The 23448-nt window shown below is 38.1% G+C and overlaps 1 protein-coding gene and 1 long non-coding RNA gene across 7 annotated transcripts in view; one reads left to right on the top strand and one right to left on the bottom strand.

Annotated features, from left to right (window-relative positions):
* Positions 1-411: 411 nt before the first annotated feature.
* Positions 412-18420, bottom strand: NR2F2 (nuclear receptor subfamily 2 group F member 2). Of its 6 annotated transcripts, none has more exons than XM_029575830.1 (4): positions 13071-13741; positions 10981-11529; positions 8426-8613; positions 412-867 (listed from the first exon to the last, which is right to left on the bottom strand). In XM_029575830.1, exons 1-4 carry the CDS (start codon positions 13507-13509, stop codon positions 835-837), a joined length of 1209 nt encoding a protein of 402 aa, XP_029431690.1. In that variant the 5' UTR covers positions 13510-13741; the 3' UTR covers positions 412-834. The 6 variants fall into 6 exon arrangements, with proteins under 6 accessions (XP_029431690.1, XP_029431686.1, XP_029431687.1 ...); XM_029575826.1 differs by lacking the exon at positions 412-867 and adding an exon at positions 874-1468; XM_029575827.1 differs by lacking the exon at positions 412-867 and adding an exon at positions 874-1468 and having other exon boundaries at positions 10981-11508.
* Positions 17152-23448, top strand: part of LOC115075452 — a 19991-nt gene continuing 13694 nt past the window's right edge. The window contains exons 1-2 of the long non-coding RNA XR_003852516.1: positions 17152-17779; positions 18637-18699. This is a non-coding gene — a long non-coding RNA (uncharacterized LOC115075452). The remainder of the gene's footprint in view (positions 17780-18636; positions 18700-23448) is intronic.

Below are 23448 nucleotides of genomic sequence, written 5' to 3'. Positions count from 1 at the left end.
TGTGGTCGACAAGAAGCCCTTTCATGAGCAACGTGGAGCAGGTTTGGGCAGGCAAGCCAATCACTGGATTCACGTGAAACGGCCCTACCGTAACTTTTATATTATTTTTACATGTTCTAGAGAGGAAAACGGTTCAGCCTGGCAATAATCCTAGCAAACCTTCTGCCTCTCCCCAGCAGCTCACCCTTTGACACGGTTGTATTGAAGCTGGAGCTGGAGGTCCTTGCAGGTCTCCGAGTGTGACAGTACTTAGAATAGCTGGTAGATGGCACAATTTTCTAACATTTAGAGAGAGGAACGCACGCTGGGAGCAATAAGTCCATTTAAAAGCCTTTTATTTAAAAGGAACAAAGATAACTTGACAAGCAAAGTGCAGAGACATCTCAATGAAATCTGGAAAGAGAAGAATACAACAGTGCAAAGAAAAATGCGGTTTTATTGAACAATACAGTGCAAAAATATTCGAATAACCAAATATTTCTCATTATTAGTAAACACTCCGATGGGATATATATCAATCCAATGTTTAGGCAAAATACATAAGTCCAATGCAGTGTAGGGTTTCAAATAAACGAGATCGTCCAAGAATCCATAGTTTAAAGATGTCCATATTTCTAGCATATCCCTGGATAATAGGGAACAAGTCTTTTAACATGGAGATGACCGAAGGAAACTCAAAATCTTGATACACCACATAATAAATACAACATACAAAACAGAGAGGATTGCAGAAATGTTCTAGTTCAACATGCATGCATGTTTTGTTACTTGACAATTTCCAAACTGCATTCGTGATTTGCCTTCCTGCTTTATCATCTCATCCTTTTTTTTTTTTTAAATGTTAGGGACAGCTTGTGTCAGGAAAGACTAGGAATAAAGAAATTAACATCAGCACATAAAATATCTTCATCACAACACTTAAGAAAAGTGAAACCAACAGACTTGCTTTCAGATGAATTCTAAGAGACACAACAGGTATGTTCAGACAGTATTGTAAATGATACTAGAAAGGCAAAATAAGAAATAAGGCAAGATCGATCAATCATTTCCAATGTGGAAGCCCGGGCGACTCTGGCAGTGCTGAGCAAAAATAATAATAATAATAATAACCAAACAGTATAGTGCATTTTCTACCTTCAAAATCTAGCGGAAAAAATGGATGAGATTACATTATGGTATGATGGGACTGCTTATCAAATCTGTGAAATTTCTACAACTGTATGAGAGAAACATTCCAGAAAAGACTGGAACCCCCCCCCCCCAAAAAAAAAAAACAACCCACATTTTCTCCATATTATCAACTATGCAAAAAAGAAAAAGAGTCAAAATATAAAAAACGCTGGGTGTTGATTGAGACCACAGGACAGAAGAGAGAATTCAGTTTCCGTGTAAATAATTGTATTTTGGGTGGGTGCTTTTCCTTCGTATTTGCTGAGTAAATCTCCCTCACTGTGCTGAAGGCGAATCCCTGTTGATAAATCCATCATTACCGTTAGGATACAGGGAGGCAGCCGCGCCACTAAATTTATCTTACATTTGTAGCGCTTTAATAGACATTTATTAAATGCTTTTAGAGAGAGACATGCGGTGCCTGATTACATCCTAGTTATAGACAGAACATAAAGACACATGTTAGTACCAATTTACTGGAAGGAAAGGAGGAGAAAGGGGGGAAAAAAGCAATAGCAATGAAGAAAGGACGAGTATTTTTGGAAAGTTTATACAATTTGTAGATATTTTAACGTAATACACATTTCTGATCTGAAAGTAAATATGCATTTCTAGAATCAATCACTGCCCGTTTCGATTTTTCCATATTTTACACATTTTGGCTTTCTTCCGTGGTCTTAAATATCTGTAATAGGTGCACTTTATTTCGGAAGTCAGGTTCAGAAAATAATATTCCTCATTTCCCAAGAAATTCCAATCTAATTCAAGCGAAAGGTTTCCAAAGACAACATAAACTTAAGTAAAACAAGGTTGTTGATAAAATTTCTCTTACGGTTAAAAAAACAAACCACAAACCACCCGCTTCTAAGAAAATATAACAGCTAAATAAAAACAATTCACCTAAAAAAATTTGCAGAGCATATCCTAGTAGCAGGAAAGTGCAATTAGGCGGATACTGGGTTATGCATTTCACTTGTATATTTGTTCGTCATAATAAATAAGCAATGTCCTCTGGTTGGGGAGAATTCTAATAGATAGATTTGGTGTCTCGATTTTTCACCAGGTCAAATCCAATCAATAATCTAAAACCGTGTGCTCTTTCATTTTACTCATCTCAAGTAAGGTATCCTGGTTTTATGCCGCCTCCCTTCTATGATCTAATTATGACTCTTCTATCTTCTATTCTACTTCTTGAATTTTCCAGTCCCTGCACAAGAACATTTATAACGTGCGCTATTAGCACCGGGCAAAACTGGTTTCTCACCAGTTCAAAACTTCAGGTAGGTGAAAACAACCTTGCCCTACATCTTCTGCGTCTGGCTTTCATCCTGCATAGTCTACAACGAGAGCACCTTGCACATGAGAGGCCTAAGGCATCAAAATGCCGTGAACGTCATTTTAAAACGATTTTTAAAGACCACTCCGGCTAAAAGTTTCAAGAAGAGAATAAATACAAGTGGCATTGTGCTGGGGAAAAAAGCTCATTAGTTCGTTGTCCAACCCTAATAAAGGAACAGAAGTGTAAATTATAGAGTTCAGCCTCAACACACGCTCTGTCAACTAAAATCAGCCATGTTCAGGGTTGATTCACATTGCTGCTAACTTGCTCCGCAATTTCTCCCCTCCTCTCCGAGGACATTAAATGGAAAAATATTGTTCCAAAGGGGGTACTGATAAAGGCTTACATTAGAGAGGCTTTGCCACCTTATTTCCCATCAGTAATCCCAATAAAATTAACATCTCTCCAAAATGAAAAGGTGGAAGCGGCTCTCCTGAAATAATATTCCTCAGGTAACATAAAACTACACTTTGTTTTGATAATGAGCTAAGCCAAAAAACTAGGAAAGCAGATGTGTTTGCTTAGCTAATCACAGACATGTTCCTGTCAGCGAACTTCTTTGAAATTTCACATACTTTCCGAAAACATCAGTCTTTCATGTTAATACTATTCAGAGATACCGGAATCTCTGAGAGTACTTCAAGTTGCATCCTGGTAGATGCTTTTTTTTTTTTTTTTCCAAATGTCTAATATAATTCGCATTTAAGCAAAAGAAATGCAGACATTTTTCATTACACAATAGCCATATTAAATTGGGCACTTTTACAGTTCAATTTAAATATGATGTGAGCTATTACAACTGTATTATCAGAAGAAAGATAAGATTTACAACTTCAGGCACAGCTCGCTCGCTCGCTCTCTCTCTCTGTCTCTGCCTCTCCCTCCAAGTAGCTGTTTAAACCTTAACTTGAAGCAAGAAGCAGAAAAGTGTCGCTTAATAAAGATTGTTTGAAACCCATAATACCGACAAAGGTGAACGGGAACTTCAAGGATCAACATCCTATCTCTCCATATTATCATCTCTGAATATTTCCTGACGTGGATCTTCCTGAATTATTATTTTTTAACTCTCTTCTTTTTACTGGAAGTCTCAAAAGGAAATCATTCAACGATGTGGGTTTTATTTTTATATTTTGGAAACTGAATTTCTTTTCTTGCTGCACAAAAGACTGTTTTGCCCGAAGTCAACATGTAAACCAAACTTTGAAATGCTGGGGTCCTATTACAAACCAACGCCCAGTACTAACTGCTTTAAAATTACTGCATAATTAGATTTAGTTGAATTTCACCATTAATTAGGCAGCAGCACTGCGGGGAGCCTTTGGAATCTGAGAAAATGGGGAAAATCATCTGAAGCCATTTTTAAATCCAACTTCAATAAATCCTGACCAGGCCTTGAATTTCCTGAGCATCCTGGCAAAAGCAAAATATCGCGCAGCCCTTAGCTCAGTGTGGGTAGTTCTGCAAAATTAATCTTAATTTTTAAAAAGACACTTGGTATCACCTCTTTTTACTTAGTCTTCACCTTATGTTTTATGAAGTGTCTTTAAATATGAATATAAAATATTCTGATTGTTCCATCAGAAAACAGAGCAAGAAAAAAAAAAAAACAACCCCAAATCACATAATTACTTAGATAAAAGACCTTTTTTTAAAATGGTCATTGAGGTAAACCACAGGTATATTATCATACTGAAGAGATTACACGAAAATACTATACAGTCATAAAATCTATACTGTATACTGCATATCTACCAATCAATCAGTCTATCGACACAAAGATATAAGTATATATACAAATACATATACAGATACAATCTATCTATCTATCTGTCTATCTATCTATCTATTCAAATTACATAAATAAAACACCTATGTAGTTTAGATAAGGAAGTTATTGTTCTCCCTATTAAAGAAATGTGTATGCAAACTGCAAACTGCTACCTCGTACAATAAAACAAATACGAATGGATGGGTCTCAATGTATGTTTCTGTTTTCAAGGAAACCTTCATGCCAAAGGGGCTGGTTTTCTAACAAGAGCTTTCAATGTTCGTTTTGCGGAGGGGTAAGGGGAATCAGACGCTCAGTACAGGGGGATCCTCGTGCAAGACGCATTGTAAGAATTCTGCTGCTTTTATTTGCAGAATGATTTAGGGCTCGCCTCACTTGCAGCTGAGAGCTTTAAGAAGGTTTTCTGGTTACAGACGGAATGGTGCTTAGCTTTTGTGTGTGTGTGTGTGTCTGTGTGTCTGTGTGTCTCCGTGCGTGTGTGTGTGCACAATGTGTTTTCTATTATTAAGCCCTGCCTTTGCTGTGCAGAGCAGCCTAGGATTGCATTGGAAGACGCCATATTGGCTCAGCTAATAGGATACCAAGTCAAAAGCAAGCTTAAAGGCATACTTTCACACGCTTGATCTGCCACGGCAAACACCACCACTTAACACAAACACAACTCTTGTAACCTAATAGCAACAAGAAGCCCTCACTTTATTTCTGCTAATACTGAATTATATGCCTTTAACGTTCAGGAACCTTATAAATAATAGTATCTTAAATAAAGTACACAGATTCTTCTTTACAAGATCATAAATAAATGTCACATAAATGAGTCCTGCGGTTAGGTTTTTTTTTTTTTTTTTTTTTACTTCATAGATAAAACTCTCAGTATCAGGCAGAGGAATCCTAATTTCTAAACGTCTGATGCAAGCCTCGGAGGTTGAAATTGGTGCGAACCTACGATCGTCAGGCGTTTTCTTTTCTTTTCTTTTTTTTTTTTTTTTATCCCTTTCTTTACTATTGTTGCGCATCGGGTTGAACTGCTTCCTCACATCCCAAGCACGGGAAAGAAATAAGGCGAGCTAAGATCAGATAAAAAAAAAAAAAACCCGCAAGGAAAAAAAAAAAAGGCACTTAAAGGGAAAGAGTCGCCATGTTTAGCTGGCTTTTTAAAGAACTCGTCAATTTCAGACAGAACAGGCTCTTCAGTTCCAGCCTCCTCTCTTTTGTCCATCTCAATCGCTGCATGGATCTTTTGTTCCAACTCAGCATGAAAAGAAAAACTTTCTTTAAATGTAATAAACTTAAATCTAACTCAGGTTTCTAAACAAATCCTCCTCTGGGCACTCTATGCATAGGTGGGTTTTGTTTAATCATATAAATATCACGTTTACTGGTCTGTGTGTGAATCACATGCTTCCCAAAGTTCCTGTACATATTTTTTACGCATTTAGAAACATAAAACATGAAATGTCTTTTGATTTGAAAATCATAAATTATAATTTAATACCAATAACAATTTACAACAAATGGCTGTTTACAATAAGCTAACACAAAACAGACAAGCAGAGATCCTGTTTTTAGATATAGGATAAACTTCACATACTCACATATCACTTGCAATAGAAAAAAAAAAACCTAGATCTAGAGGTCAGCAATACCCTGCAATAATATATATTAGAAATATATATATAAATAAAAACATATTATATATAATATGTATTCATTTATATATTTATATAAAGAAGCTGTGGAGTCAGATGTGAAACTATTTTTAAAATAACAATCATATATCATTTTCTGGCCAGATGTGTCTATTGGAGCAAATAGAAGATCAGAGTTTAATTGACTTTACAAAATGATCTCTCTTTTTGTGAAACCACAACATAGTGTAGCTTGTGGTACAGAAAAAAGCCTCAAACAAGGACAAAATTGCAAGCTTTCATACACAAGGCATCTGCTACAGACCAAAAAAAAAAAAAAAAGAAGAAGAAGCAAAACACACTGGAAAAATAGCTACCAGCTCACCCTATTAAGCTTCCTCCTTATTTTTATTTTAAGGACAAGAGCTTTTACTAGATGCACCGATTGTGTGTGTGAATGGAAACATATATATATATATACTTTTTACATTAAACTGTGAAAGCATAACCACAGGTTATCAGCTTAATTATATATATATATATATATATATATATATATATACATACATACACACACACATTAAGAAAAGATTCTTCAGTGCTGTAGCTAAGTCATTCAATTTGATGACCTCTCTACAACGGTAAATGGCAACCACTGAATATTTTGGAAATCACACATACTTAGAGAAAACTCACTGAAAACAAATGACCTATATTACAATACTGCTTGCTCTAATGATCTTGTGCGTGTATATCAGCAATTTACAAGGATTTTTTTTTTTTTTTTTTTACGGATCACAAAATAAGATACTGATCTCAAGTTTGCTAATACTTTCATAATAATACCGTTGCTATGCAGGCACTTAAGTGTGACAAATATAAGGGCCTTGTTTTCTTCAAAATCCATTCTAATTAAAAAGGGTGATAATGTGTAGATTACTGTATAATACAGTACAGCACTTCCTAAACCTTAGATAATCGGTGAATTTATGCTTGCCTCTCCCAGAATTACACACACAAACTGTGGCAAGTAGAAAAACAACAACATCAACAAAAATCCTCTCTTGAATTCATTTGCTCCAAACTAAAGACAGAAACGTGATTTAATCTCGGGTTGAAAGACATTTGTGACAGCCAAACAAGTTTCAGATATCAAATAATATTTTAATTTCTGAATACTTTCAATTTTCCTTGGAATATAACACACACAGACTGGACCAAACAGTTCAGTTATTATAACTTTTACAGTATACAGAAATGTTGCATTAAAAAAAAAACCCTTCAGTTTTAACACAAAACTGTAAACTCTAAGATACTGATTCAATCACGTTATCTATAAGTGCCAACAGTGTTATTTGTCATGCTGATTTCAATGGTATTTTCTTTTTAAAAAAGGGAAAAATATTAACAATTATTATAATACAAAGGGTTCGCAAATATACAAACATGTGTAGGAGTTTCATAACAATTGAAGAAGAATGTGGACTCCAAGTCATATTACAAAAGTTCATTTTGCTAATTAAAACCATACCGTGTCCTGGACACGTCCCTCTATCTCCATTATATTCCACATTTTTTCTTTCTTAAATATTAAAAAACTACTTTGGGGGCAGTTAAGTGACTTATGTGGCTCATTCGGGTAAAGAATTATAGCTCTCACAGCTTCAGCTAAATTGAGGGTGGGGGCGGGGGTCACAGCTCATAAGTGCGATTCCATCTTTTAGTATATTTAAAGTCCCATTTCTTTCCTATGATATAGTGGATTCAGTTTTAATTCTTGGAGAACGTATATTGTAACGATACACAGCTTTTAGGAAGTCAAGATTATATAAAAAATTATTACAGAACCACAGAGTAAACTGATTTGGAACCAGCAAAATGTGAAAAAATAAAAAGAAACACAAAACATGTTGTAAAAACCTTTCTTAAAACACAAACAAAAAAAAAGAAACAAGCAAAACCAACAAACAAAAAAAAAAAAAAGAAAAAAAAAAAGAAAAAAATCAGCTAGATATATAGACACAGGACAATTAATAATTTTGAAAAAAAAATACTTTCTGTATTCTTGCTAATTTTCTCCAAATTTCCTTAAATGCACTTTTAGCGATTTTTTTTTTTAAAGTTTACAAAAACAGGATTAACTACTTTTGTTTTCTTTTTTTAAAAACAAAACCAATAAGTAGCAAGATGTTCTGAACGACACAGGAGATTTTTTGAATGCATTCTGTAAAAGTTCATTGACAGTCTTTTATAAATTCACAGTCCATTAAATGCTTCCCTCTCTCTTCTTTGAGTAAACTTGTAACAACCTTTTTCTACCTTTCCTTAGCAGAAGGAAATTTTTTAAGCAACCAAAGTCCCTCTGCCTCCCTTTCTCTGTTTCTGCGCCTTCCTTATTAATCTTTACTTTTATTGAATCGACATATAAGGCCAGTTAAAACTGCTGCCAGATAGTAACATATCCCTAATTAGGGTTTCTATGGGGGTTTTACCTACCAAGCGCACGAAAAACAATTGCTCTATGACCGAAGAGGAGACAGTACGGAGGGAGGGAAGGCGAAGTAATAGCTTTCCAAATCGTGTTGGTTGATTGGGGTACTGGCTCCTAACATATTCTTCCAAAGCACACTGAGACTTTTCCTGCAAACTTTCCACATGGGCTACATCGGAAAGACCACAGGCATCTGGAAGAAAGTTTGAAAAAAAAACAAACAAAAAAAACAAAGAAGAATACAATTATCAGATTAAAAGTTTGATTTGATAAAACGAGGCCACCACACACTGATCAGGGCCTACAAGACGCATGCTGTCAAAAAACTTCGATTGCATGTACTGTTATTTTGCTTAAAAGGCAACGGTGCTATCTGCTGCACGGTTTCATAGCTTCAAGCACATACTGGGACCTGAAGGCACTTACACCTCGAATTTTTTGCATCTTGAAAATAAAATTCCTCAACTGTTAATATTAAGTTAAAACGTCTCCTCTGCTTAGTAAAAGATTAGGACCAGGCAATAATAATGGCGTCCAGGATTCAGCAACAGTTCTGCCCCTAAGAAGAGAACGTTTTCCTTTAGGCTTTGAAACTGACTTAAGTGGCCCTTTAAAACTGATCTTGTCAGTTTAGCTTATTCAGAGTCAGCCATGCAAACTCTGATCTCTCTGTTCATTTGAACTGGATTTTTTTTTTAAACCAGGCCCCTACAAGAAGAGAACCCCTGATAGGGTCTGGAAAGTTGTTTTTTTTTTTTAAATCTTCCTGATAGGGGAAAAAAAAAAAAAAGGAAAATACAATAAGTTGCGTTTAAATCAGAGACGCCTTTGCCAAGGGAGTTTAGGTTGTGACCTCACCTCCATGTGACTTACCAGGCAGTAGGCAAAGCTAGAAGGACTAAGATAGCTTATTGTTATTATCAGGCCATTAAGAAGACTCAGAAACAACAAACGTGTACTTTATAAGGTGGAAGCTTGGGAATTGTACCATAAAGATAGGACACCAGGCTTTCTGGTATTTGTACCTGCAAAATCAGATAATGTTGGAAAGTATTCTTGGTTGGAAGGCAATTTGCATGCTCAGCCCAGCAGGCCTCACTAATAAATTAACTCCTATAGGTAGTATTACCGGATTTTTTTTTTTTTCTAAAAGACTGGAAGTAATGATTTCAAAATTAAATCCAGAAAATTAAGGACAGTGCACATGCATGGACGGGGAAGGGAGGGATCCCCAGTTGCATTTCAAGGCACGGAAAGAACAATGCATTTTTTTTTTAAAAATGATAACAGGAAAACTTACAAAAGTTTACAGTCTAACTGCTGATAGCCTGGTCTGCCTATTTCTAATTGAATAATGCTTTAAGAAAGCTAGAAAAAAAGAGTAAGGTTGTTTTTTTTTTTGGTGCAGAGCAATAATATATAAAAGGAAGTTTGATTCAGGACCCCAACCCCTGGAAAGAATCCAGAGAATGACTCGGTCCTCCTGACTCCTTAAACACAACAAGGAAGGGACTGTGAGTCTTCATCCATATAAATCACTTTTTATTTTTTTTTTGCTTTCTTGAGATCAATTTTCAAAACTCATACAAATAATTAGTTTACAGATACAATCAAATATCTACCATAGCACTAATTTCAGAACTTAGTCTGAACTTTTAGCCTGTGCTAAGTCGCCCATTTTGTTAACAGAAGCAATATTAAAATAATCACGCTGCACTGATAGAATATATAATTTTGTTTTGAAATAGTTTAGCCGGAAGAGTTAATTGTGTCAGATATATTACTCATACAGGCTTAAACACGATACCCTAATTGATTTTTATAATATTCACGTGTTTTTAAGACTCATCCACTATTTGGATTCGGGAGATAAAGCATACAGATTCTTATTTCCATTTTCCTAAGCATGTCTCTTTAGCACTTGTGTTGTGAGAATTGTATATATATATTTATATATATCAAGGCAAGCGTTTAGGAAAATACTTATGCATTGCGATAAGGTGTAAGGTTATTTTTAAAATTTAAGATTATTTGGGGGGAAAAAGCTCCCCCTAGGTGCCTTAATTTAAAAACAGGCTTAACTGATATTTATACCAAAACATTTCTAATTCAGTTTTAGCTTTTGGCCTCTTTTTGTTTTAAATGTTGTTTGTGTCAACACGCCATAAAACTTCGGTTTTACACCAGCTCTATCTATTTTCAAAATGCCCATTTTAAATATAACCGGAAGTAGGTCTTGTACAGTGTTATTAAGCGTAATACTATTTTACTAAATCTTTAGACAGTGCGAAAAGCAAAATATTATTCCTGAGTTCTCATTCTACTTTAAAACTTGTCTTCAACTATCTTATCCATAGCTAAGTTATTTACAAATACAATTTATATAATATCCATAAAGTCTTCCATTATTTCAATAATATATAGATTTTTTAAGCAACTTTAGTATATATAACTGGAATTACTCAGATTACAGAAGTCATTTAGATGTGTTATATTGTGCTGTTTACTAATCTATTGTAGGAACACTCAGAACGGCAGAGAGTATAGAGGTAGAGCCTACCTGAAGTGAAGAGCACTATAGCCTTCAAGCAGCTATATTCTGCCGAGTCGACGTGCAATGCTTTCAGTTTTTCTACTTGCTCTTGAAAGATTCGTATGTGGTCCATAAAAGCGACCACTCGGTCCGCGGACATGGGCGAGGCGTGGAGGCCGGCGGCTGCCAGGAGAGGGGCGACGTGGAGGGGCATTGAACACTGGGCGGCGTTGAGCACAAACAACTCACTCCAGGTCAGCCTGAGGAGCGCCACCTGGTCTGTGATCTGGAGGTCGGGGAAGAAGGGGATATTCCGGGCCCACTCCACGGCACTGAAGAGCATGCGGGCCGCCAGTTCACAAATGTTCTCGATGCCCATGATGTTGTTGGGTTGCATGCACTGGCTGCCGAACCGGGAGGTCGGGTAGGGCTCTGCGCGGAGGAGAAGCGAGATATATCCGGATAGGTAGGAATGGCAGTTGAGAGGGTCCCCGTTTGTCAAGGCGAACTGACCGTGAGTGGGCTGTGTGGGTGGCATTCTGCCCCGCTGGACGGCTGCAGTAAATAAGGAAGAAACTACAGCAATTAATACCTGAATTGCTTTGAGAATGCACATCAAAGAAAGACCACCCCAGGTCGGTTTAACTTTAGCATTCATTTCCATACACTTCCCCCCAAAATATGTAAAACAGGTCTTGGAACTAGTGTTCCCTTCTGATTAAAAAACAAAAAAACCCCCCAAATAATCCTAAACTGAAACCTGGTTAGATGCTTACCTAGTGCTGCCTCGTCCTAACTTAAGTACAATGAAATCTGTTGACTTTCTAAGCCTACAGGAATTTAGTTATCCGCCCTCCCCCATCAGATGTGCTCTACCTATCATTTTCGGCTATTTCTCCATTGTATTTAAACACCTGATATTACTTATTGATTTCCAAAACCCCTCTTTCAAAAACAAAACAAAACAAAACAAAAAAAAACAGCCCTGTGCTAGTCCCAGACGGCTTGCACCGACTGCTGAATAATTCTGTGCAAAAAAATAAGCCCCTGCAACAAGAACAACACATCCCAATTCTAGCTGCAGCTCGGCGAGTGAGGCCTTTCGTTTTGTTAGCAGATTTACATAGAGAGAGAGAGAAAAAGAAAGAAGGCATGGGGGAAAAGAGGCTGAGAGAAAAGGAGAGACGAACAGAGAGAGAGAGAGAGAGAAAAATGAAGGAGCCAGGCAGAGGGGAAGGGAGTTGATAAAATGCATTCCGTTTCTATTTGCTATTTAGCAGCGCATTACAAGGTTAGTTAAGTCTTGCAGGAGCACAAAGAGAACGAGGTTGTTCCCTAACCCTTAACCTACATAGCTGAGCCGAGGCAGAGAGCACGCCCGGCAGGGCACCCACAGCTCACATTCCCCCCCCCCCCCCTTCTAATTTTATATCACAAAGACTCCAACTTGCAGTGAGCTAAGCAACTCCCTCTGCCATATGCTCGTCCCTAAAGTGAAATAATAAAAAAAAGGGCAGATTTTCTTTTTTGTTATTAAATAAAATGGCCACACTGAATTCCATGCGGGATGCAGCGAGTGATTGCATTTGAATAGCCTGGAGTATTAATCATGGGCAGAAGACGAAGCTTGTAATCTGAACCAGTTCTAGCTTCTGTGCAATCTGAAAAAGCCTAAACAGAATTAGCCAAGTTTGGAGCCTCTGAAATGCGGCTTCCGTGCAAAATGGCATTCAAAGGCAAGTGGGAAAAATGTGCAGGATGCCAAAGACAGAAAGTGAGCAAGCTACACCCCCCCCCCCCCCCCCCTTACAGTTACCAGTATGCTGGGAATGAAAGTGGAAGAATGAAGAACAGGGGAGGAAAAAACAAACAAACAAACCACAAGAAGAGCAAAGCAAAAATAAAAATCAGAAGAACACACAGAGTAGTAGTGAGAACAGTACGAAGTGTGGCACGCAGCCTGCCCTCTCTCTAGATAAAAGTTTGCTGAATCTCACAAGCATTTTCTCTCTCTCGCTCTCTCTCTCTCTCTCTCTCTCTCTCTCTCGCTCTGGGATACTCCATCAACACAAACAGGCAAGCGACTGAAAACTGGAAAACAAATGAAATCCCAATACCTTCCCGTCTCATGCCAACTTTGAGGCATTTTTTGAGGCGGCAGTACTGACACTGATTGCGGTGGTGCTGGTCTATAGGACAGTTCCTGTTGGCACGACAAGTGTAACTCAGGTTCCTCCTTACACTTCTCTTGAAAAAGCTCTTGCAACCCTCGCAGGTGAACTGGCCATAATGTTTACCACTAGACTTGTCCCCGCAAACCACACACTCAATGTGCTGTTGCTGTTGCTGCTTGTCCCCTTGGTTCTGCTGGCTGGACGGGTTGGACGGGTTGGTTTGAGCTGGAGTGGTAGGGGGGGCCCCTGCCCCTGGGGTCTGTGCTGCGTGAGGGGCCCCAGCTGGAGGTCCTGGCCCTGGAGGGACTTGAGACGGCTGGGTTCCCTGAGTTCCGGGAACATCGTCCTGGGGGTCTCGCCACGCGCCAACTACCATTGCCATATCTAGAGGACACCGTTTCCAAACTTCCTGTTCCTTTGTGTGTGTGTGTGTGTGTGTGTGTGTGTGTGTGTGTGTGGTGTGTGTCTGGTTTCAGATCAGTTTAAGCAGTTTTGTAGGGGGGGGGGTGGGGGTAGAAAAAACAAAAATCAGCAAAGAGAAGAGAACAGGCTGAGCCGATTGTCTGGCAAGAAGTCGGAAAAAAAAAATTATTTTTTTTTTTAACTGGAAAGATTTCTAGACCTGATCTGCAGCAGAGGAGTCGAAGGAGAGGCGAGTGCCTGGGGGCCAGGTCCAGGGCAGCTTACAGGCAGCCATTCAGGAAAGCCATCAAAATAGAATGAATAAAAGGTTAAAGATTACACACAGAGGAGGAGAGGGGGGGAAGAATGGACTTTTTCCCCCCTCAGCTGCAGAAAGAAGACGATCTCCTGTAGTTTTTATGGAGTCCGGGGCAACCATCAGCTGACAAATGTTTTCTCCTCTTCTTCTTCTTCTTCTTTTTTTTTTTAATCGTCTTCTTTTTCTCCCGAAGATCTAGCGCTGCCTCAGCCACGCATAGGTTTTGTTTTTTTTTTTTTTTTTTTTTTTAAAGAGTCAACTCTCCGGCAGCAGCAGCAGCAGCAGCAGCAGCAGTGATAATGATAAAAGAGATCACAACCTAGGGAACATCCTTCATGCGACGTTTAAAAAAAAAAAAAAAAAATTTTTTACACACACAAAAAAAAAAAAAAAAAAAAGGCAAAAAAAAAAAAAAAGCAAAGAAAAGAAGAGAGAATCAAAGTGATCAAATATGCTAAAAAGGGGGGTTAGGAAGTGAATGCGATTTGTAGGAGCGGACTGGCAGAGTGGTTTCTCTCCGATCAGCTCACTGAGCTCTCTATATAGTGAACTTTGACACGACTGCTGCAACTTAGCACACGTTGCCATGGCGACGCTTCGCCTTATAAGGAATCAGGCCGTGTTTGACTGGTCAAAGCTGCCGGCCCTCCCCTGCAACCTTATTGGCCAGCGAGCCCCGCGCCGCTGGCATGGCCGCCAAAGGGAACTGCCGGGTCCTAGAGGCAGAGGGGTTCAAGCCTCCTCTGCCGACCATCGCTGCTCCGACCGGCGGAATTTTTGTCATTTATTTTATTTTTTATTTTTTTATTTTTTTTTTTTAGTTTTCGGGATTATTGTTCGCGGCTCGCGGCTCTCCGAATGTTTAAAAGAAGAAGGCGGCAGAATGTGCTAAAGCGGTCCCACCGGCCAAGTCTGCTAAAAAAAAAAAAAGAAAAAAAAAAAAAGAAAAAAAAAGCTGGCTGAAATTGGACGGCTTTTTAGAAGCCACAGTTCTGCCCTGTTTGACTGAAGGCTGAAATGTGCCAACCGCTATGCCATGCTTGAAAGAGGGAAAGAGTTCTAGTAATTTGGGATTTCCTTTCAGATGGTGCTGGGAGAGTCAGAGCTAAGTTCCCCATCCATTTTAGCGTAAGATTACACCATTTCTAACAGGATAGAGGCTGAAGGGTGAAGTACAGGCGTAGAGGACTCCGGTTCCGGACAAAGTGATCAGATGCAATGTTATGTGCACGGCTCACAAAAATAGTTGGCCATGCTAACTGTGGCATGGCCTTGTCCAGCTGGGGGTTAACGTTTCTCAGGTATGTTGATCCTGTTTTCATTGCTGAGATAAGCAAACACGGCACTGTCCTAAGGTATCTGTATCTCATAGTGATACTGCAGTACAAATATACTATCCACATTTCCTTGGGTGGCATGTGTTTTGTAGAAGTGTAGGGAAAGGTTGGAGATGTAATTCATGTTTGTTTGTTTTTTTAGCTTATTCTGGGTGCTTTAGGTTGATTAATATAATCTATGACACGAAAACATGCATGGCATCCATGTCCTGGTAGCATACATTTATAGGCGTCTCTGTGTAGCCACAGATATCAAGATATAGTACTGGATCTTTTGATAAGCGGAGCACATCAAGAATTTCTTAAAGCTTCTGTAAAATCAGAACTGAAGAGAAACTTGGAAGAATAATGGACCTACAGTTACGTAGTGGTAATATGTCTTAAGTCAGATGTACAGTTTTCAAGATTAATATTTGTTCCTTGTTTTCACTGGTACATTCCTGACTTTTTTAAAAAAAATCATGCACAAACCAGAACACATTTCAACGTTTGATTAAAATGCGGAATTATATGAACAATGCATGTCTGGGTTGCACTTCTCGCAAATCGGAATCACATGCTTTATAGCTATAGCAGAAGAAGAAAAATTAAACGGACAACCTCTGCAAACAGCGCAAATGTGCAAGTTGTTTCAGACCATGTCTGTTAAATGTTCTGAGCGCTGAAAATAGAGGTAGAGACAAAGACAAAGATGAATTGATAGAAATAAAGGCAGGTTCACCATATCAGAGATCTAAATATCATTCAGACGATAGACGCTTTGACAGAATAGCCATGGCAGTATATATATATATATCAATCTCAAATTGCAAAATCATTGTTTTTCCTCACACACTCTCTCTTGCCACCACATTGCTATATTTCACCCAGTACTGGACGTTATATTGTAGGAAACCTGAGAAGCAATACGCCCAAATAGTGCTTTGAAACTGGGGGACGGTCAGATTCAACGTGTGTTGGTCAGTGCAATACATAAGTTGTAAAATCTCACACTAGGTATAAACGAAGCACCAAGGACAGATAATGTCAAAAGAGCAGAACAGTAAGAAGACAGATAAAAGGGGCCGGACTCGCCGAATTGTGAGAACTTTCCTGGTCCTCTGCATGCATGACCAGATTTTTTGTCAAATGTGCCATGGAAATGAAAAGCAAATGCCAGAAGCAGCGTTTCTCATCAATTCAACCTTTACAAGAAAATATACCTCGCCCATAGAGAATGAAGGCAGCCCCCTAAAGCCTGCAGATAATCATAATTACATGAAATATAACGTATACATAATTCCCTTTAGCAATCGTAAACCAAGTCCACCTTTGTACTATTGGTTTATTAAGGGGTCATATGATTGTCCAGATAAAATGAAGAGCCGAGAGTAGCTAATGCAGTTCATTTATGTATTTGTGTTTAGATAAAACAAATACATATATTAATATTTTTCAATCAAGTATTTTCCCAGACCCGCCTTACTACATTCTGTTCTTAGGTGAAACAATGTATTTATGAGTTGCAGCTAATTTTACTGGGTAATAATTAAAAGAGATGTACAGAGAGCAGACAGGATTTTTTTTTTAAGTACACACTGGAGAAGTACCCTGGATATGAGAGTGAATATTGATTTTTACAAAGCCATATTACATTTAAAACCCTTTATGGTTTCAAAACTATATCACAGAATTGGTGAAGAGATGAAAATATATTCTAATTTAGATTAGTGAGTTTGTTGGGTTTTTTTTTCTTTGCTCAGCAATGCTGGGATAACACAAACGTAGATCCGTGGAAGGGAGCAAGTTCTCTCTGTTGAAAGTTTCATATCGGGCATGTAAAATTCTTTACAGATTAAATTGCAAAGTGTATATGCACTGCAGCATGGGACAAATCCCCAGTTTAACTCCGAACTCAGTGGAAACCAGTTACGTCTAACTGCATTCACTGAATGGCTTCCTCTTGTCCCTGAATATATAACATGTGTGTGTTTTTCTCTTCCATGACACTGAGGCACCATGAATAGGGAAAGTGGCTCCTATTGTGTGCCTCTGAACTTCCAAGTCAATGCAATTTTTAACCACTGGCTTGTGGTACTTTGAAAATCACCAGGGGCCGTCAGAGTTGGGTCCTCTGAAAAATTTACAGTGCTAAATCAGACCATATGCTGTGAGGGAGAAAAAAATGCTGAAGAGTGGAGCAAGTACAGTATCCGTCTGCCCCCTAGTGTAAGGCTCCCTTCTGCCTAAAACTCAACTTTAAAAGAAGAGGAGCTCTTAAAGGGAAACGACTTTTGGATCGCGTATGCATGCAAGAAAGAAACTTCTATACATTTTAGTGTGATTAATTTCTAAGGATTTAGCTTAATTGGCTCGGGCATTGGTGAACCGGACTGTAAGCTTTACCCACTGTGCTTCCCTCAACCCTCCCCAAGCCCTCGCTGAATGATTGCTGGGCTGCTTCGCTGTTTTATTGTGACGATTCCTGACCGACTGTTCCTCGTCTTGGTGCGCATTGCTTCGTGCGTTAAGATCAACGCGTCCTCCACAATGAACAAAAAGATAGCAGATTTATCTTAAAAGTGAAAGCAGCCTTTCTCTCAGACGAGCCCCTGGTGAGTATCCTTTATTATTCTTGCCATTTCCACTTGTTTAAATGCATGCGTTAGGCTCATAGGTTTCTGCTGACATGCATTGGCACTAGCCACTTAGCCAAAACATTGCTGTCAATTACAAGGAAAGTGTAGCTTTAAAATCTAACATTAAACTTTGCTATTTTTGTAACTGAAGATTAATAACGTGATACAAGGACATGTAGTCCTTTTGGACAGAATCTTATGTTTCCGGTTCGAGCCGATTAACGTAATAAAAAAAACAAAACAAAACTGCAATCGGATTTTTAATTTGCTCGAACTGCAATTTTACTAACGGTAGGTAATGGTGTTATACGAAGTGCATGGCAATGGATGCATTTGTCTTCAATCAAGACAATTAGTGGTAGAAAGAGTCATTTCAATATGCAAATATGTTAAGAACCTGGCGAGACTAAAGCAAGGAAAGACAAAAATCACAATTAGGCAACGTGGAAAAGAAAAGAAAAGATATAATTATAAGCAAACATACCAAAAACATATTTTCCTTGTTCAGCGTCCCAAATCGCCTGCATCTTCTCTCTAAACTGGAATACCCCCTTTTAGTATGGCAGGTGAAATAAGGCTTTGTTTGCACCTGGAAAGATGTATCTTTGGAAAAGAAAAGAGAATCTCCTTTCGGTGTTTATTTAAGCGATTGTGCAAACTGATGGGGAAAAAAAAAAAAAAAAAAAAAAAAGCTAGGCTATTGCCTTCAGGGAAAAGAGGAAAGGTGAAAGAAAATATCTTCAGTCTAAAGGGAAGTGCTTTCCATGTATTATTTGGCTTTCAGGCTCTGAAAAACTTGACACTATATAACTTTAAATGTACTGGGTTTTCAGGGAGCTTGAGTGCAGCTGCTCAGGAATGTGAGCCTCGCCTTTAAGAAAATCCCGAAACTCAAGGTAAGAGACGCCTGGAGTGATCCTTGTCTCTCATCTTATTCCTTAGAAGGAAGAGTGTGCTGCCTCACCTTCTGCTTTTGGGGCTGGGAAAGACGAGGCTTAGAACACCCGTCCAATTGGGGGGAAAAAAAAAAAAATCCGTAACTTAATGAGTTGGGAGACGGATGTATGAAATAATACCGTTCACAGATAAGGAGCGACCAACTGCAGGCAAAGAAACTTGCACAAATGTATATCGCACACAATAACAATAGTTTTGGGAGGCTTTCTTTCTTTCTCTCTCTCTTTTTTTTTTTTTTTTTTAGAAAACAAAACACATTTGCTGGAGCATCTTGAAAAATGTCTGAGTTAGATTTCGCAAGATGAGGTGATGGATTATTTTCTTTCCACGAAAGAAAATGATTTTAATGCTTACATATCATATTTCATAGCAAAACCCATTTGACTAATCAGTTCTCTTCTTACCAGGAATCCCCTGATGCTTTTGCCTTCGCAAACGTGCTACCCTTTAACTTTAGAAATGTGAAGCACGTTTATTTTTAGGATGCTCTTGAATACCTGATCTAATTATCATTTTATGCTTACAAAAACCCTAATGAATGAGAAACTAATAGCTTGAGAAAAATTGGAATAAATTATGCTGCATTTGGCAGCTTAATACAGTTTTAACTAATGGATTCTTTTTCGTTTTAAGAAAAGAATAATGGCCAAACACGGACCTTTTATTTTAAGAAACTGTTATGGTAAGATGTATGTCAGACTTGACAAATGGAACAAACATTCCTCTGCTGTCCTTGCCTTTAATAGGAATTAAGTTAAACACAGTACTGAATGTTAATTACATATTTACTAGCTAATGGAAATCACAAATGGTTTTTGCCACCTCAAACAATAATGGAAAAACTATGAAGTCACTGTAATTATATACTTTAAGGAAAATAACTCACTGTATTGATCAGAAGAAGTGTAAATCTTTTAACTAATCTTTAATACCATAAATATGGTGTACAACAAAGTTTCCATTGTCGTTACTCTAATCAGTACATATGGTATGTAGAGACATCCCTGTTGAATGAGATAAACTAATTTTCTCATTGCCAGAGGGACATCGCCTCTGCAAAATCCTGAACCGGTTGGGTATGTGTAGTAATTATTAAGGGATGAAGAACAAGCATATGGTATATACTATGGTTTTTACGTTTCCCGAAAATCATCATTCTGATTTCTTTATACTTTCTTATAAACTTTGTGGGAGGTTGCCAATATATTTTCCAATTTTTGAAATTTTGGAGGGCGAGGCATGCACAATAGTGAAGTTAAAATGCAATTCATTTCTGAATGCAAAACACAAGAGCCTGAAACATAAGAAAAGGTTCCATGGTGGAATTCTAGAATGGTAGAAAGATATTTGGGATGCCCTTGGTATATGAAAAGAGAAATATTCTCCCTTCACTGGATTACCCACAGTTGTCTGAAGCAAAATCAGTAATGAGTTCAGAGTTCTTCAGCTAAGGTTTTTTAAACTTTGGCCCAAGTTGTAGTGATAGCTGCAACTCTGATCTCCTGGGTCAAAGGTGAAGACTATCCTAACCTTAAACGCCTGCGAATGTCCAGATTGAAACCAGGCTTGAAAAAAACCCCTCATAATCGTCATTACCCACGGATTGCCAAGGAATTCGTGCAAAACGTGCTGCTTCAGTAATAAAACGTCGCCTTTTTTTTTTTTTTTTTAAGATCAGTATTAAGGAACTTTAAAACAGCTCTTTGCTGGCAAGGCGAGATTCTTTCTTCAAGAATTCTCAAGATACTGGGCTTTGTCTTAGAAGGAATGGGGGATTTGTGAATGGTGTGAAAGGGACAGAGAGGGTCGCTTCAAATCGACATTACTTGTCCTTTCTGTCTTTTCGGATCAACGCTTTTCAATGGACACATAGGTGCTCTTTCAACCAAAAAACTTGTGCAACATTTTCTGCCTGTATTGCAGCTACATACAATAAACACTACAGATAGTTCCCCCCCCCCCCCCAAAGCAGAAAGCACCCTAATTAAATTGTTTTATATGGACAGTTAAGACAAGCCAATTAAGTACAAGTTAGTATACAGGTAGGTATTCCATGTTAACACATCATAAACATTTTTTTTTTGGGAAAAAGATCACTTTATAGGGTTGCAAAAGGTTCGCTATTTGGCCCAAAAAAACATTTTGTTTTTTTAATTTTCAGTTTTTGCTCTTTTATATGATAAAAATCAGTTATAATGGAGGAAGGCGTTCAGATAGGTTGCAAGATAACACTGACAGGTGCACACTATCACTTTTGAGTTTATTTTTTGACTGTATCTTTATTTTCAACTTCCTCTACACTTGAATGGAGATACCGTGGAATATATGAATGGGCAACGTCCATCACACAATAATTCATAAGGTGTTGGTTCTCTACCTTTAGTCTAAGGTCAGACAAATATCTACTTGCATTTACATTTTTGAAACATCTTAAATATTTTATAAACAGGACTTTTTTTGAGTGAAACACATATTTCTTTCCTTAGAGAAACAAAAGTCTAAGGAAGGAGCTGTAAATCGTATTGATTATTGATGTTAATATGTGATCTTGCCTTTCCCATATCTCGAGTATCTTTGCAAAACATTCCAAACTTACTGTACTACAAAGCAAGACCCGAAGCATTGGTGAAAGAAAGGTGTTCTTCACACAGAAGGGTTTGATAATGTCATTTTTTAAGCATGAAACATATCACTGGTTTTATAACAACTTACTCCCTATTTATAACGGGAAGAACAGAATATGATCAACTAATCAAACATACTAGAATAAAAAGACTTGAAGAAAGTGAGCATAAGAATGTGTGTGTGTGTGTGTGTGTGTGTGTGTGTGAGTGAGTGAGAGAGAGAGAGAGAGAGAGAGAGAGAGAATGACTGACAATCAGACTGACAGCTTTTGGGTTTAATCCGCTGCGGATTTAATGTCAAGAGTAAAAGGGTTACAAAGAAAAACCTTTGACCAGAAAAAAAAATACAGATAGATAGATAGATATAGATATAGAAAGATATACATATAGATAGATGGAGATAGATAGATATTTCTTTGACTAGGTATTTTTGAAGACAAATCAGAGCCTATAAGGGGAAAAGCATTAGTCTAAACAAAGTCTGCTCTCGGACAATAGCACACCTCCTGTTGGGCTGGGTATTGATCAGGCCCGAAGCTGAAGATGTCACCACACTAAATATTTACTGATCACACACAAATAGTCGGGACCTGAATGATTTTCTCCTGTGAGGAGAGCAGAGAGGGAAGGATAAATCATTTTATTAGTGTGGATAAAGCAAAGAGCGCACTCTGGGTTGGAGTGTTTTAAAGATGTGTTTTCAGCCGCCCGAGAAGAGTTAGGGGAATCGATATCCAGTGATTAGAGGACTCACTGGTGACGAATACAGGCTGTGAAATTCATGGATTTGGTTACACCGGGAGGAGAACCAAGAGATTAAAAGGGAGGAACCACTGTACCGGAACCCATTAAAAATAATACGAGCCAGACACAGAAGGAGAAAGAGAGGAAACAGGGGAGGTGCATGGACAAGATACACTCTAAAGCGATAACTAAAACAGAACGTGTAGCAAACCATGAAATAGGATGGCAGAAAAGTCAAAGAACAAATCTAAACTTGTGTATGCGAGGTAAAGGGTATGGCAGTAGGAAAAAAAACAACTGTGGTAAAAGTCAAGATCATGGCAAATTAAGGGGATACATGGCTTTGAGATCTCTTTCGTCTGAAGCTGAAATGATGGGTTCAGGTAGACAGTTTCAGAAACACAAGGCAGTAAAAAAAAAAATGGGAAGACATTCGTGATATATCTGTGATTTCAACCTGCAGACAGAAAATCTGAACTAAAATCTAGACTGAGCATGTAATAATGCTACTGCCGAGCGACCATACCCATACACATCTCATCTGTTCGCTAACATCGAAAAGCCTTTTGTGCGATCCTAAACTGAACTCTCTGCTGCATTATTGTCTCATACAGAATTTACTTAGCATAGATATTTTGAAGGTAGGGAGCCCACTTCAGGGATGCACACATGTACGACTGTCAAACGGTACAGGACCTTGATGGTACCCATGCTATATCGTAACAGAATCCGTATCCTGTAGGCTGTGAGGCTCCTCATCTTGCAAAGATTTTGCCCATAGAAAGAGAATGGGAGCAAAGCTTTTGAAGATATCACCAGGTCTAAAACGTCGCCAGAACGCCTGACCCCAAAGAGGTCGTGAAGACTGCAAGTTATTGGTATTTTGATTAATAGGTAAAATGTTTTAAAAATAAAACACATTTTTGGGTCATAATCTTTTCTTAAAAAAAAAAAAGATAAATGTGCTACATATCAGGTTGATTTAATGGGTTTAAAATCGCTGTTTAAAAAAAAAAAAGAGAGCGAGAGACCCCTGTCTTCTCTGAAGACATTTATTCCACTGCTAACTGATAAAAAGGAAGCGAGAAAGGTGACATTTGGATCAAGTGGACAGTACTTATGTAAAAATGGGTTTTCATTTCTCTAGTATTCGCTACTGTATTTACAGTAACTGAGTTTTGGGTCAGCTGTGAATAACACAATGGTCACTAATTTGAGTGGGGGAAATGATTTTTTCAAGCCTTTGAATAACATCTTCAGACCCAGTTTTCTCAGTCATTTTTCTGATTATTGAAAACATTATTTGTAGGTGCACATTTT

This window comes from Rhinatrema bivittatum, chromosome 13 (genome assembly GCF_901001135.1).
Source record: "Rhinatrema bivittatum chromosome 13, aRhiBiv1.1, whole genome shotgun sequence".
Taxonomy (NCBI): Eukaryota; Metazoa; Chordata; class Amphibia; order Gymnophiona; family Rhinatrematidae; genus Rhinatrema; species Rhinatrema bivittatum.
Note: the sequence above shows the minus strand (reverse complement) of the source record. Positions and strands in the feature narration are given on the sequence as shown.

Coding starts and splice junctions, on each gene's coding strand:
- NR2F2 (XM_029575826.1), bottom strand. CDS start 13,509: ATGGCAATGGTAGTTGGCGCGTGGCGAGACCCCCAGGACGATGTTCCC. Junction 11,530..13,070: donor AGTTGGCATGAGACGGGAAG/GTATTGGGATTT, acceptor TAATTGCTGTAG/TTTCTTCCTTATTTACTGCA. Junction 1,469..8,425: donor AATTGTTTTTCGTGCGCTTG/GTAGGTAAAACC, acceptor ATTTATCAACAG/GGATTCGCCTTCAGCACAGT.